Consider the following 15,530-nt stretch of genomic DNA (forward strand, 5'->3'; position numbering starts at 1 on the left):
CCAGGCTCTGTGGTCGTGCCTCATATCCTAAGCTTTGCTGCCAGCTGGCTCCATGTGGAGGGGGAGGGTGCCAGCCGAGCCCAGAGCAGAGGCCAACCCCCGAGTCCTGCCTGGCTCCACACTGCTCCTATCTGTCACTGTCTTTTCAACCACAACGTGCTCTGGAATCTTCCTGCCCACCCCAGGCTTTTCCCATGAAGTTAGTTCCTGCCTTGTGTTCCCAGAACCCCTGCCTCTGTCTGCTCACCCTTCCCCCTGTCCAACTGGACAGATCCCGGCCTCCAGGGCTAACAGCTGCCTTCCGGTCTGCCTGGGTTTCACACAAGGACTTTTCTTGCTGTCTTTAGGGCCCCAGTGGCCAGTTGCAGGCTGGACCCTCAGCCCCACCTCCAGTAGCCACGCTGGGTAGGGTAGGGCCCTTCCTTGGGGGAGGCGCAGGCCACAGCCCCCGTGGTAAGATAGCAGGCATGGATGCAGAGCCTGTGGGCCAGCAACAGTGACTGGATGAGGCTGGGCAGAGTCCAAGCTGCAGCTCAAACCTTTGGTTGCCAAGGAGACAAACCACTCAGGGGCAACAGACAGTGGATCCCCAGCTGCTCCCACGCCAGGCTGGGCAGGCACCTACTCCTCTAAGGGAGAAGCTGGGCACGACTCTGCCCTGGGGCAGCTTTGAGAGAAGGCAGCCTAGACCTTGCACCCCTTGGTGAGGCTGGAACTTGGGGGAGTAAGGGGACGTGGGCCCCTGCAGATGGTCACCAGTGGACTGACTTCCTAGTCAGGAGGCCTACCCCACTCAGCCCATTGGACAGTGCCTGGGGGTGGAGAGTTCTGTTTCAGAAGATCTGGCTGGCAGGCACCTCAGCACCTGCCAGCGGCAGCCCCGCTGCCACTCCCGGGGTCACCACACAGCCCGTTGCTGCCCTGTTGGGGTCTGGACAGCCTCACTAGAGGCCCCCACTGGTCACAGGACTGACTGCAGCACCCCCACTGCAGCTGTTGCTCATGTCCTCACCTTGAAGCCCACCCTTCTAATGGCCTTTGGGGGCAGGGGCACAGCTCTGCCTCAGGTGCCTGTGGGGGGAGAGAGGAGGCTGTCCTGAGCTCCTGAACATTCACTGCAGCTCTTTCATCCTTTTGGAGGGAAGACAGTTCTCAGGTCGCTGAGGGTAGGACAAGACTGAGTGACTTCACTTTCACTTTTCACTTTCATGCCTTGGAGAAGGAAATGGCAACCCACTCCAGTGTTCTTGCCTGGAGAATCCCAGGGATGGGGGAGCCTGGTGGGCTGCCGTCTATGGGGTCACACAGAGTCGGACACGACTGAAGAGACTTAGCAGCAGTTCTCAGGAAGCTGCCACACCCCCTTCCAAGTGTAGGAGGCAAGGAAGTGCTTCTGTGGGTGAGTGTGAGCTCCCCAGTGGCCAGACGACTGAGGTGGCCATACCCACTGGAGCCATGCAAGAGGGTGCACGGTCCAGAATGTCCACTCAGGCTCCCCACCCCCACGCTGGCCTCAGGGTGGCCTGTGGGAACTATACCCTCACTCCTCAAGTGTGGTCACCAGACCAGCTGGGTCCCACGGGAGCTTGTCAGAGATGCAGAATGACCTCTCTCTCTAACCCCAGCCCAGACCTCCTGAGTCAGAATCTGCTTTGAACAGGATCCTCACGTGCCCTGTGGACATTCAAGGGTGAGAATCCCAACCTGACCAAGCCCACTTCTGTCTCCAGAGGCCACCAGGGGCCAGGCCTGGAGGCCCCAGGAGGAGGTCCTGGAAGGACTTAAGTTTCCTGTAGATGCAGCTTTTCCAGTGTGGGCACTCCAGACACTGGGGTGTCCTGTGCAGCACCCCTGACCCCTTTCCATGAGTTCGAACCAGTAGCAGCGCCCAGTTAGGACAACTAGAAGTGTCTGCAGGCAAAGTCACCCCAGTGGAGAGCCACAGGGCCTCCGGGGAGCCCCCTGGGGGCCCACAGCATTGGTCTCTGGGGTGGAGTCCTGACAATAGTTTTAAACATTCCCCAGGGCATGTGATCAAGTTGTGAATGTACTAGAAACCACTCAATCATACACTTTAAAAGGGTAAACTACGGCACGTCACTTATGTCATAGCTGTTCTTGAAGCAGCTTCCAGGTGACTGATAGAAAATGACTCATGGAACACAAGCCCCTCGTGGCAAGCGGGAGCCCACTAGACTCGTGACCCTCCAGCCTGTAGAGCACAAGTGTCCCCTGGGTGCTTGAGGAGGAGGGCCCAGGAATCTGATTTCTAATGAGGGCCCTGGGCACGCTGGGAACCAGAGCAGGAGGGAGCGGAGAGTGGGGCTAGAGCTTTCCACCAGTGCCCGGACCTTGCCAGGTTTGCTGGAAGCCCCACGCACACCCTCCCTCCTCCTCCGCTGAGCACCTCCCAGACAGGCAAAGGGCTGCAAAAGGGGGTGGGAGACGTGAGGGGAGGCAGAGGCGGGCCCACATAGATGTCAAGCACTCCGGATGGAACTCAAGGGCAACACAGAACCTGGAACTTCAACTTCTCCAAGCCTGGAGGCTCAGAAGCAAGACAGGAGGAGTCAGTAATCACCTCCCACCACATGTGCAAGTGCAAACTGGCTAAAATGCAAAGATGAGGTACAAACGGAACAGTCACATTTACAGCCATTCTTAGCTGTCCGTTTCAGCACTTTCTGGAGCCTCCTCAACAACACATGAAGACCAGCCTCTGGGCTTCATCACCACCCACCTGATCACCAGACTTGAGCTCCATCACTTTGTTTCCAAAAATTCCACTCTGAAAACACCATTTGCATCCCAGAGGTTCCGGGAAGAATGTGATTGGAGCTTTCCTTTCTGACGAGGGGACACGACTGCAGATGGACATGGAGGCCTAGCCTCCCCATGTGACTTGACGTGGGTGGGCCCTGTTCTTCAATGATTGTGCATGCATGCAAAGTCACTTTGGTCGTGTCCGACTCTGCGACCCCATGGACTCTAGCCCACCAGGCTCCTCTGTCCATAGGATTCTCCAGGCAAGAATACTGGAGTGGGTTGCCATGCCTTCCTCCAGGGGATCTTCCAACTCAGGGATCAAACCTGCGTCGCTCATGTCTCCTGCATTGATAGGCGGGTTCTTTATCAATAGCGCCTCCTGGGAAGCCCATTAAATGATCAGACTCGGAGGCCCCTGGTGTGTGCCGTTGGGCTCGATTTGTTGGCCAGCACTCTAAAATCAGTTTACATGAAAAGCTCCACTTCCAGCTTACCTTGGACGTTTGTCACATCTGGCCCAAGTTCCCTTAAGGCCACAGCTGGTTGAAGTTGACCCATCACGGCGGGAGGCCTCCCAGCCTGGCCCTGGCTGGCCAGCCACTCCTCTGGCCACCATGGTGGCTGTGTCTGCCTTGCACCTCAAGTCAGCTGGCGTCTCTGAAAGAGATTTGCTCTTCCCCAGGAGCATCTGTGAAAGTAGATGTCCTGCTCTGTCAGGGGAGGGGGGACTGGAGGGGTGAAAGGAGGCTCTGAAATGCTTTCTGCGGGCAGGCAGGGTGCCTCCTTCAGAGCTGTGAAGAGAAGGGCTTGTTCTGAGATTCCCCTGGATGGAGGCAGACACTCAGGGCCCCTGAGAACACTGTAGCCGAAGCAGAAAACCACGCGGCTCCCAAGACTGCTCCCCCACAGCCTGGCGGCCGGCGGGGCCGCTGTGGCCCTGGAGGTCTCTGAGGGTCTTTTCATAGCCAGACTCTTCTAAGGACAGATGAGGGCTTTGACTCCAGTTCCTCCTGGTGTCTGTGTTGGGGAGGCTGCCCGGGTTGGCCAAAAGGAGATCTTTTGAGGCAAGGGCTATTTCCAGTTCCTGCATTTGGAAAGGCCTCCGGTTGCTTAGCCACAGTTGATGTTTGGGAAATATATGTATTTCAAGTAAGTCTTAGAAGAACGCAGCTCTTTTAGGGGTGTAAGGGTGCTGGGTCCCTGGATGGCTGAGGCCAGCCCAGCATGAGGCACCAGGAGCCTGCTGGCAGAGTTCTGCTCAGCTTTCTGGCCCTTTCTCATCTCCTGGGAGATATGAGGTGCAAATATTGGGGGGGGGGCTCATTTTCTATGGATCTAGGAAAAGTTGAGAGCAAGAGGAAGGGGAGAGAGAAGAGAAGCCCTTCTCTGGAGGTTGTGTGTATTTGGAGGGTCTCTGCTTAGAGCTCTCGAATCCATGGAAAGTCAGGGCTCAAGTCAGCCAAGGGAGTGGTGCCAGGGAGACCCATGTGCCCCTAAGACGTCCCTGCCCAGAAGGCCTTTCCTCCGGTGCCCCCTGGCGGCCTGCTTTGGGGTCCTGAAAGTGAAAATCCCTCAGCCATGTCTGACTCTGCGACCCCACGGACTATACAGTCCATGGAATTCTCCAGGCCAGAACACTGGAGTGGGTAGCCGTTCCCTTCTCCAGGGGATCTTCCCAACCCAGGAATCAAACCCAGGTCTCCCACGCTGCAGGCGAGCCACAAGGCGGGGTCCTGTGGTGCCTTCTCCAAGGCACACCATCTGGTCTGGGACACATGCTGTCGTCAGTGGTGCATACCTTAGGGTTAATGAGTCTGTGGTCTTTGAAAGGAAGAGAACCTTCAGTGACCCTTTCATTTGCATTGGTGGGTTGTGGAGCTGGGTTTGGGGTGCAGAGCAGTCACCATGCAACACACCGAGGTAGGATCCTCTGCTTGGCCAGAGCCATCTCATCTGTGCCAGGCCAGCCTGTGTACCTCCCTCTCCACAGGGCTGATTCATCTCAGTCTTTTTTCTTTTGGCTGCACCTCAAGGCTTTGGGGATCTTAGTTCCCCGACCAGGGATTGAACCTGGAACCTTTGGCAGTGAAAGCCTGGAGTCCTAACCACTGGACCTCCACGGAGGCAAGTTTTAATGTGCTTTTTTCACAGCAACAACACCATCAAAATAGCCATTATGGGGAATTTGCATTCCTGCAATATTGAAACCTAGCAAATGTTTTTATAAAGAATTTTTTTTTTTTTTGGGCTGCACCACACGGCTTGTGGGATCTTAGTTCCCCAACCAGGGATTGAACCTGGAACCTTTGGCAGTGAAAGCCTGGAGTCCTAACCACTGGCCCACCAGGGAATCCCCTCATCTGAGCCTTAAAACAGAAAGTTCCAGGGATCCCTCTTCACTCGAAGGCAGACCAGGACAGTTGGTCACGCTACTCCTTGTCCAGCCTGGCCCAGCCAGGAACTGTGGTCCCCCAGCAGAGCAGGAGGTGGGACCCAGGGCCTTCAAAAGTGCCCCCTCTACTGACCCCACCCCCGGTTTCACCCACTCCTGAAGCACCTTCCCCTGCTGGGGGGTGGGCACCCTGCTGAGCATCGGCCCCCGCCCCAACCCCCTCAGCCCGACAGGAGGAGGTGCAGCACCGCCCTCCCAGCTGCCAAGGCCAGCAGGTCCCCTGCCCCCGGGGTCCGGAACAGGGCAGGGGGGTTTCTGCCCTTCTCCTTGGCAAGGATTCTGCCTCCAGCTCCCGCCTGCAATCAGGCCAAAAGCTGGCTTCCCCACCAGCCCCCATGGGGGACAGAACTGTCATCTTCAAGACTGCTCCTGGCTGGCTGCAGGTGGGCTCACCGCCCCCCTCCTTCCCAAGCACCCAGGAGACCCGTCCCTGGGCAAACAGTTACCCAGGGCCCTACCTGGCTCACCCCTCCATCCCCGGGCTTCAGGAGCCCACTCAAGCACTGACTCCATCTGTAAATTGAAAAAATGGGGTGGAAGGCAGCTACCAGGGGCTGAGAGAGCAGGGCTTGGCTGCTGTGAGTCCCCACATGTCGAGGCAGCAGAACACAAGCCTGACCGCGCCTGGCTCAGGCGCTTCCCTGGGGCCCCCACCTCTCCTCTGGCCCAAGCCCAGGCCACACGGGAGAGGTGTTGGAAGTTGGACTCCTTACACCAGTGTCCAGCACCCAGGAAGCACGGCCTCCTGGGCAGGTGGCTGGAGAGCTGAGGCCTTACCGTGTGAGCCTGGGTAAGTCACACCACAGCCTCCTGGGTAAGCCACACCTTACCGTGTGAGCCTGGGTAAGGCCCACCACTCAGGGCCAGGGCTGCACAGGGCACTGTGCCGTGGGGGCGTGTGTGATGGGGCAGGGGAGGGTTGTCATGATTGTGGAGATTCAGCCCCGGTGGGGTGGTGGCTGGCGCGGGGCTGACAGGCCCACCCACCCATGTGGGACGGGCAAGGCCAGCCACTGCAGAGGGTATGGGGCCAGTCACCCTCATCCACAGTCAGAAAAGTAAAAGGTTTTATTCTGGGGAAAAGTTGATAAAAATACTCATCTCTGCTACGGGGGTGGGGCCAGGGCTGCACTGGCTGATGTCCCCCAAGGAGGCGTAGGTCACGGGGCTCAGGAAGCGCTCGGCTTCATTTGGACGCAGTCCTTGGAGAAAGAAAAGAGAAGTCAGGTCCAGGAGGGGGTGCGTGGGAGGGGAGGCAGGGCTGGGGGATCATTGGGGGTCGGGGGGGTAGGCACTCAGCACCCAGGACGCCTTTGGCCACTGGTCCAGAGGATCCTCTGCCATGCCAGCGCCCTGATGCTCCCAGGGGGGATCCCCAGGGCAGCTCGCCGCCCCCCACCCAACTCCCTGACTCGCTCCACCACCCCAGGGGCCTCTGGTGGATGCTAGGGGGAGGTGTGCCCCAAAACCAGGCAGAAGGAAGCTTTTTTTTAGTCTTTGTGGAATGTGACAGAAGTGTCAGGAAGCATACAAAGGGTGGAGGGTGCAACTGGACAACCTAGGGGTGGAAAGGGAGAAACAGCCAAACTGAGAGGAAGAAGCGTGCGTGCTCAGTCGCTTCAGTCGCATCCGACTCTGTGCAACCCTCTGGACTATAGCCAGCCAGGCTCCTCTGTCCATGGGACTCTCCAGGCAAGAATACTAGACTGGGTTGCCATGCCCTCCTGCAGGGGGATCTTCCCAACCCAGGCATCGAACTTGTGTCTCGTACATCCCCTGCCTTGCAGGTGGAATCTTTTTTTTTTTTTTTTTTCAGGTGGAATCTTTACTGCTGAACCACCAGGGAAGCCCAAGAGAGAGAAGGGGGACTGATAAACCACCCAGGGACTTCCCTGGTGGTCCAGTGATTAAGACTCTGCACTTCCGATGCAGGGGGCAGGGGTTCGATCCCTGGTCGGGTAACTAAGATTTCCCAAGCCCTGTGGTGCGTTCACACACTCACAAAACCATCCCAGGGACAGAAACCACACGGCCTGAGGGACCCATCAGGCAGGTATGAGCGCGCTGCTCTTTGCCCCAGGGCCAGTCACGGAACCCCAGATGAGCATGCTTTGGTGGTCAGTCCACCAAGCACACGAACAGTGAGCACATGACCCAAAGAACCAGCAAGATGCCAAACAGGATGGAGCGGTCCTGGAGGATTCCAGGGCTTTTGCTCCAAGTGTCTCGTGGATTAGCCAGAAGTAAATACAAACAATCAGATTCTTTAAACACCCAACTCATAACAGTGATTACTGGTGGAAAGAATCAACAGACAGTAAAAAAGCATGCATGCAGTAAAACCCGGTTCCCATGAGAAAACCGGTCCTGGGAGAAATAACGCTCGCTAAAGAAAATGGACAGCGGTATCGGCTGTGATTGGAACGCATCCTGATGAAATCATTTCAGCAAAATAAAAAGGAAAGTGATTGTTTTTTAAAACCACTGTAACTGTGCTGTATTGAAAATGGGTCAAGGAATTCAATTGGTTTAGTGGAAAATTCAGTCTAGCAAGAAAGCTGCGTTCTCCATGAAATGTAACATGAGATGGATTGTGTCGTGTGTATCCATACCAAGTTAAAAGCAGCTACTGGGTCAAAATGAGTCCCTTGTGGAGACCCCTCCCTTAAGCCCAGGACCCCCGCACCTTGCCCAGGGCAGTGTCTCTGCCTTGCGGGGGAGGGTGGAGATGCCGGTGGGGAGGGGGCGGGCGCAGGGCTCACGGGTTGCTGGGCTCCTTGGCGGACTGCAGGCTGGCTCGGGACTCGAGGCGCAGGGACCGTGGGTGCCTGGCAGCCCCTGGGGCCGGCTGGGGGCCCAGCTTGGGGTCCTGCAGAGATGGCGTCAGTGGTGGCAGCAGCAGCACGGGCGGGAGAGACGGAGGCCGAGCGGGCATCGTCGGCAGAGGGCCCGAGGCGGCTGAGCCCATGCTGACGCGGGGGGGCAGGGCTGCAGTGGGCGGGAGGGGCAGGAGAGACCCACGAGGTGTCCCAAGAACATTCTGGAGAGAGGCTGGCCCGACGGGGCCATCCCCTCTAAGGAAAAGAGAAGCCCTAAGACTGGGAGTGTTCACCTCTGATGACCCAGCCAGGGCATCTGACACTTCCTGGGTTGGGGTAGGAGTATCCATCCTGGGGGATGGGTAGTTTCATCTATCCATCCAAGATAGATGAAACCAGAGGTGGACGAGGACATGGAGCAGGGCAGCCTAGAGAAAACGAGGCTTGGAGGCCGGGATTCCCCAGTTTGAGGTCGCTGTGCCTCAGCTCCCCTGCTGTAGCGGCCTCCCCAGCCGGGACAGTAGATGAGATGAGGACGGGGTGAGGTGAGAGTGGAGGAAGTACTCTGTGTGCTGTAAAACGCGCTCAGGTTGGTGATGAGACTCGAGGAGTCGTGACCTCAGCTGCCCCCCCACCCCACCCCCCTGACTCGGCTCTCGGTCCCCCAGTGGAGAGGCCCGAAGGAATGAATGGGCACCCTTATCCCAGCCCTGCAGCCAGCTCGACTCCGGGAATACAGACTCCAGCCCTGGGCCCCAGGGATGGCACCTGGACCAGGAGGCCTGGCTGGAGGGTGAAGCTGGAGCCCTGGATGGCTGGGAGCCCCTGCTCAGGGCACTGGGTGCCAGGAGGAGGTTGCTGAAGGGACCTTCTCTGGCCTTCTGGGTCTGGGCAGGGGAGAGATGGGTGAGGTGGGGCTGGAAAGCCTGAGGCTGGGAATGGGGGCCCAGACACGCTACTGGAATCCCAGCTGGGCCAGGGAGCTGGGGGGCAGCTACTCACCGGAGGAGATGGCACCAAATAGGGTGCTCAGGCGGGCACCCTCATGCGGGCTTCGGGCCGGGGGATGTGGGACCTTCACAGCTTAGCGGAGAAGAAAGGGGAAGAGACAAGCGTGGGTGGGGGCGCCCCCAGGGCTCTGCCCACCTGGAGGCCCACATCCCGTCCTCTGGTGCCCACAAAGGCCCTTCACTCCAATGGGACCTGCCCTGCTGCCCCATCCCGCCTCTTCACACACCCAACCCCCACCTACTTGTGCAGGGAAGCCTCTTCTTCCCTCCCCGCCTCCCCTTCTCAAGGCAGAGGTGTTAGGAAAACCCTTTCTGAAAGTAACTCAAGGCCAGGGAGGAGAGAGCCCTTATTCTAGCGTAGACAGATGGAGGCTGCCAGTTCTCAGCGACTCCCACCAGGGCCGGCCACCGCAGTGCCCCGCTCCACCTCCCTGTCCTTCATCTTCTCTGTGAGCACTTTTTTTTAAAGGTATGTATGTGCTGAGTCACTTTAGCCGTGTCCAACTCTTTGCAACCTCATGGAAATAGCCTGCCAGGCGCCTCTGGCCATTGGATTCTCCAGGCAAGAATACTGGAGTGGGTTGCCGTTTCCTCCTCCAGGACATCTTTCAGACCCAGGGATCAAACCCACGTCTCTTAGGTCTCCTGCATTGCAGGTGGATTCTTTACCACTAGTGCTACCTGGGAAACCCTTTTTTGAGGTAAAATTCACATAAAATTAATTATTCAAAGCGAACACTTCGGTAGCATCAAGTTCATTCACAAGGCTGTGTGGCCGCCATACCCATCCAGTTCCCGAACATCTCATCACCCTTAAAAGAGGTTGGTACCCATGAGTGAGTCACCCCCGTTCTCCCCTCCCTTGAGCTCTGGCGACCACGAACCTGCTTTCCGTCTCGAGACCTGCCTGTTCTGGACACTTCATAGGAGGGCGTCGCACAATACACGGCCTTTGGGGTCTGGCTCCATCCTTCACCCTTTCTGGACGGGGGTCCAGCCAAGAATCTCCATGGCCGGCCTCCCAGACCAGAGGCCAGTGCATGAGGTGGGAACGTGCAGGGAAGAGGCCGTGAGAGTGAAGGTGCTGGAAGGATGAGGGGGTGAGGAGGGGTCAACGACGGCCATCCACCCAGGGCTGGTGAGGACGGCAGCCAGACTGGTGAGGCGCCTCCGCCTCCATCTGTGACCCAGCCACCTCTGCCTACCTCAGCCCTGCCTATTCTCAGCCCTCCCTGCACTGAGACTTCTCTGGAAGTCCAGCCTCCTGTTGGGGGCACTGTTCACTAGGCACCAGGGGTTCCTCTGGCCCGTCTGAGATCCTGGCCACAGTGTGGGCATCGGAGGGGAGGGCACAGGCTGGCGGGACGGCCCTCAGTGGCCCTGCGGGCAAAGGACAGATGGACGCATGAGACCAGGCTGGCCCTGGGCAGGGTTCGCGTCAGCTAGTTTAGGTTTAGGTTCTGGGTGTGTCTTGGATTGGGCTTCCCAGGTGGCGCTAGTGGTAAAGAACCTGCCTGCTAATGCAGGAGATGTAAGAGACACGGATTTGATCCTGGGTCGGGAAGATCCCCTGGAGGAGGAAATGGCAACCCACTCCAGTATTCCTGGCTGTGGAGTCCCATGGAGAGGACCCTGGTGGGCTACAGTCCATAGGGTCGCACAGTTAGACAAGACTGAAGCGACTTAGCATGCCCAAATATTCTTTCGAGTAACAAACGAGCAATAACACAACCTGGTCAAAAAAATCCAGCCACAGGCAGGTTTTAAAGTGATCCCAATTGCCAGTTAGACTTTGTGGCCCCCAAGCAAGATAAAGCAATGAGGCGTCCTGGTTCAGTCCTGCTTTGTTGCGTGGAACTGGAGGGGAGAAAAGCCCCTTGCTCCGGGTGACAGTCTGGGGCAGCTGGGTGGAGGGGGTCACCGTCTGACCGATGATGGGGGACGAGGGTGGGGTCTGTATGTCACTCTGGCCCCTCCACCAAAGGTGCACTCCAGGCAAGCAGCCCTCACCTGCTCATTTGTGCAATGCCTCCCTGGCTCTTGCAGAGTGAAAGGAGGCAGTGCAGGGCGTGGCAAGGAGTTGGATTCATTAGAGACTTCCCTGACAGTTCAATGGTTAAGACTCTGCGCTTCCACTGCAGGAGGCGCGGGTTTGATCCATGGTCAGGGAACTAAGATCCCGCATGCCATGTGGCGTGACCAAACAGAATAAATAAAAATATTTTTAAAAAGAAAGAAGTTGAGCCCATTCAGTGTTCGCCACCGTTGCTGTCATCCTGCCTGGTGGTCCTAGAGGCCTGGCCTGAGTCTCTTTCTGATAGTCTCTTTCCCTCTCCCGGGGCCTGGAGCAGCCAAACCTTGTCCACATGGAGCTGTTAACACTGCAAGGGTGACATGCATGGTCTGGGGAAATAAAGGGCTCGAGATGTGTCCTGCCCCACTGGATCAGGGCAGGGGCCTGTGGTGGGTTGAATGGCAGCCCCCCAAAAGACATGGCCCCCGGAACCTGTGAATGTGACCTTGTTTGAAGAAAAGGTGCCTGCAGATGTAAATAAGTGAAGGATCTTGAGATGGGAGGAGGAAATGGCAACCCACTCCAGTATTCTTGCCTGGAAAATCCCATGGACAGAGGAGCCTGGAGAGGGTTGCAAAGAGTCGGACGGACGTGACTGAGCAACTGAGCACACACACTTCTTGAGGTGAGGCCATCTGAGTTAAGAGACAGAAGAGGAAGAGACACGGGGAGAAGCCACTCAAAGACAGAGGCAGAGATGGGAGTGATGCAGCCACAAGCCCAGGAATGCCTGGGGCCCCCAGAAGCTGGAAGAGGCAGGAGGGATCTTCCACTGGGGCCTTAGGAGGGCGCACGGCCCTGCCCACACCTTGATTTGGGATGTCTGGCCTCCTAACTGAGAGAGCTCACTGCTGTCCTCTCCAGGCGCCCAGCCTGTGGACGTCTGTTGCGGCCCCAGGGCACTAAAGCAGGCCGCAGTCTTCTCCCGCACACCAGGGCTTAGGTGTCTCATGCTTGTTCTCAAGTCAGTGGAGGCAAATGGGGTGATGGGGGACACCACAGCCGGGACTCTGTGGCTCCTGGACGAACCCCACTAGGGCAGTGTGTGGAGCCCCTCTTCCCAGACAGGGGAACCTCAAAGGCACAGAGAAGGTGCCCCTTTGGGTGCTTCTGGCCCAGTGCTGGAGCTGAGTCCCCAGGTCCCCAGCCAGAGCCAGCTGGAGCCAGAGCCACAATGGTGCAGCAACCGGAGTGACTCATTCCCCGTCTCCCTCGGGCCCAGCCCTCCCTGACCTGTGACAGTCCGGACACAGGCCTCCCGGCCTGTCCTTGTCTTCTCCTCATCACGCCCGACCCCGGCCCAGGTAGAGTCACCTTCCTGAGTCCCCAGCCGGGCCTGCCTCGCACCCAGCACAGCTCCTTTGCGGCTGCTATTGCCCGTACCCCCTCCCCAGAGCACTCTCGTCCCAGCTGATTCCTTCATCCAGCGAAGCTCTCTTCCCTTTTCTGAGGCCTCGGGACAACAGCCTGGGACCTCTCCCTTGGACCAGTGTCCCTGTCACGACTCTCCCATCGTACCCAGCACTCCAGGGAGGCCCTCTGGTGCCCTTCCCCAGCCATTCCCCAGTACTACGCCTGGCACACAGAGCCACGTTTGCCAGCGGCTATGTGAAGAGCCCCCGTCACAGGTGTTGCCAGCTCTGGGTCCCACCTGTCTCACACGGGGCCTCACGCTGCCCAGCAAAGGCAGACCCCAGGCAGGGGTGCCCAGGCAGGCTGACACTCCTCACCTGCCAGCTCCTTCTCCGCACTGGTCAGCGGCCGCATCTTGTCCTTGCTGGTCATTCGGCCCTTGTACAGGATCCCGTCCACTCCCAGGAGGTCCACCTCGGCCTGGTTAAGGCAGCCCAGGCCCCAGGTCAGGGAGTGTCCACAGAGGCAGCAGGGCCCGCCTCCCTGGGGGTCACCCACCTCCAGGGGCTGTGGCCTGACTCACAGAGTCATAGTCCAACAACTCAGGGTCCCCATAGGGGTAGACTGTCGACAAGCCGTATGGCTTGAACTCGAGGTTGGTGTCGTTTCTGGGCCCATCACCCCAGTCCTGCGGGGGGCCCAGTGAGTCTAGGCTCCTCTCAGGGACTCCGAGGTTCTGCAGTTTCTGCAGCTGCTGTTGTTCCCTGGGGGCAGGACAGGGGGGTCAGCAGCTACCTGGAGGCACCTCCGCCCCAGAGGAGCCTCAGGTTGGGTCCCAGGGCCTGGCCAATAGCTGGGGAACTCTGGACAGACAGACACCATTGGGGCAGAGAGCAGAAATTGAGAGCTGTGTTCCCCGAGACCTGGGGCCCTGGTCTGGCCTGCCAAGAACAGGCTCTTAACCTCTTTTTTTTTTTTTTTGATCACACTGTGGGGCAGGTGGGATCTTAGTTCCCAGACCAGGGATCAAACCCAAGCCCCCGGCATTGGAAGGGCTAAGTCTTAATCACTGGACCACCCGTCCCTCTTAACCTCTCATCTCAAGAGTCAGGCGAGGGAAAGGGGCATCAGGCACAGGCCCCCAGGCCCCTCACCTTCACGTGGCCGTGGCTGCTGTCCAGCTATCACTCCCCACCCTCGAGCCTAGGGGCCTAGGTGTCGGAAGCACTCATGAAGCCATGGGGTGTCAGGGGCTGAGGAGCGGGGCTGGGGCTAGGGGGCCGGCCGGGGGGCAGAGAAACATGAAGGTTGAGGTGCCAGGCCTGCCATACGCTAGCTGTGACCTCAGGCCGGTGGCTGAAACTCTCTGAGCCTCAGTTTCTTCAACTGTGAAATAGGACGATAGCAGAATGACCTCAAAGGGAAAGTGTAAGGTTTCAATGAGGTCCGAACTATCAGAGCACTTGGCACAGAGCCTGCCCAATCACGGGAAGCCCCCCGAGGACCCCGAGGGGTCATGACTCACTTCTTCCAGCAGGAAGCCAGTCTGTCAACCTCACTCACAGGGGCGTGTGAGGTTTGAGACCCTCCCTCACCTAACAGTTCTTGGTCCACAACAGACGCCTGAGAACCTGTTCGTTCTTCTCCCCGTGAGTATCTCACGCACCCGTCTGCAGCCCCACCACCCGGGACAGTGTCCCTCACAGATGGCTGCGGTGCCCTGGACAGTCTTTGCGTCTTGGGACTGCAGTTTGCGCCCGGACCCCTACCTGCTCACCTCATCTGTTGGCGCTGCAGGTACTCGTAGCTGTTGGCGCTGGCCGGCCGCAGCCATGGCAGCAGGTGGGTGTTGCGAATGGTGATGAGTTGCCTGTGGAGGACAAGAGCAAAGGGGGGGTGCACGTGGCCAGCAGAGGGCCCGGCTCCCACCTCCTCCTGGAAGCCCACCCTCAAACGTGGCCTTTCCTCCAGAAAGATCCACAGCGTGGGGCCACCATCCTCTTCGTAGGTCATTGAGAACAACTGTTCTGATGATAAAAGGAAAACTCAGAATGGGTGAGTCCTAGAAATGGGACGTGGGTTGGAGGGTGCCATGGGTTCAGCGGAGGAGAATGTAAAGTGACTGCGGATGGGCACGGGGTTTCCTTTTGGGGTTGGGCCATATTGTCAATGTACTAAATGTCCCTGAACTGTTCACTTTCTTTTTTTTTCTTAGGCCACAACACCCAGCACGTGGGATCTTAATTCCTCGACCTGGGATCAAATTTGTAACCCTTCCCTGTAATGGAAGCAAGGAATCTTAACCACAGGATAGCCAGGGAAGTCCCTGAACTGTTCACTTTAAAACGGTTAATTTATATTATGTGTATTTGACCTCATCACAAAAAATTAAAGCATCAGCCTTCTGAGGAGCTGGAACTGTTCTACATCTTGATCTGAGTGGTGGGGAGATGAAAATATTTTGGAATTTGAGGTGAATGGGCTTCCCTCAGATGGTAAAGAATCCTCCTGCAATGCAGGAGGCCCCAGTTGATCCCTGGGTCAGGAAGATTCCCTGGAGAAGGGAATGGCTACCCACTCCAGTATTCTTGCCTGTAGAATTCGATGGACAGAGGAGCCTGGCGGGCTACAGTCCATGTGGTCACAGTCAGACACGACCGAGAGACTTACACTTTCATTTGGGGTTTCCCAGGTGGCGCTAGTGGTAAAGAACCCACCTACCAATGCAGGAGACATAAGAGACCAGGGTTAGATCCCTGGGTTGGGAAGACCCTCTGGAGGAGAGAATGGTAACCCACTCCAGTATTCTTGCCTAGAAAATCCCATGGACAGAAGACCTTGGCAGGTTACAGTCCATAGGGTCGCAAAGAAGCGGACATGACTGAAGCCACTTAGCATGCACACACGTGCACTAAATCCCACTGAGTTTTCCACTTTAAAATGGCTGATTTTGTATGTGAATTTCACCTCAATACATAAAGTATTAGACTATAAAAACATGTGCAGGGAAGTCCTACAGGGTTCAGCTTTCCCCGAGCTTCCTCTTACCCTTTTCC

The 15,530-nt window shown here is 57.5% G+C and overlaps 1 protein-coding gene across 6 annotated transcripts in view; it reads right to left on the minus strand.

Moving 5' to 3' along the window:
* Positions 1-6,263: 6,263 nt before the first annotated feature.
* C25H16orf96 (chromosome 25 C16orf96 homolog) overlaps positions 6,264-15,530 on the minus strand; it is a 59,339-nt gene continuing 50,072 nt past the window's right edge. For 5 of the 6 annotated variants that reach the window (XM_027528117.1, XM_027528116.1, XM_027528114.1 and 2 more), the window contains 6 exons: positions 14,252-14,344; positions 13,058-13,238; positions 12,852-12,954; positions 9,040-9,120; positions 7,981-8,206; positions 6,264-6,420 (listed from right to left, as the gene is read on the minus strand). In XM_027528117.1, the coding sequence (XP_027383918.1) occupies positions 6,405-6,420; positions 7,981-8,206; positions 9,040-9,120; positions 12,852-12,954; positions 13,058-13,238; positions 14,252-14,344 (700 nt within the window). In that variant the 3' untranslated portion in view covers positions 6,264-6,404. Of the gene's footprint in view, positions 6,421-7,976; positions 8,207-9,039; positions 9,121-12,851; positions 12,955-13,057; positions 13,239-14,251; positions 14,345-15,530 lie in introns of those variants that run through there. The other variant, XM_027528113.1, reaches the window with a different exon arrangement.

The sequence above is a fragment of the Bos indicus x Bos taurus genome, chromosome 25, assembly GCF_003369695.1.
Source record: "Bos indicus x Bos taurus breed Angus x Brahman F1 hybrid chromosome 25, Bos_hybrid_MaternalHap_v2.0, whole genome shotgun sequence".
Classification (NCBI taxonomy): Eukaryota; Metazoa; Chordata; class Mammalia; order Artiodactyla; family Bovidae; genus Bos; species Bos indicus x Bos taurus.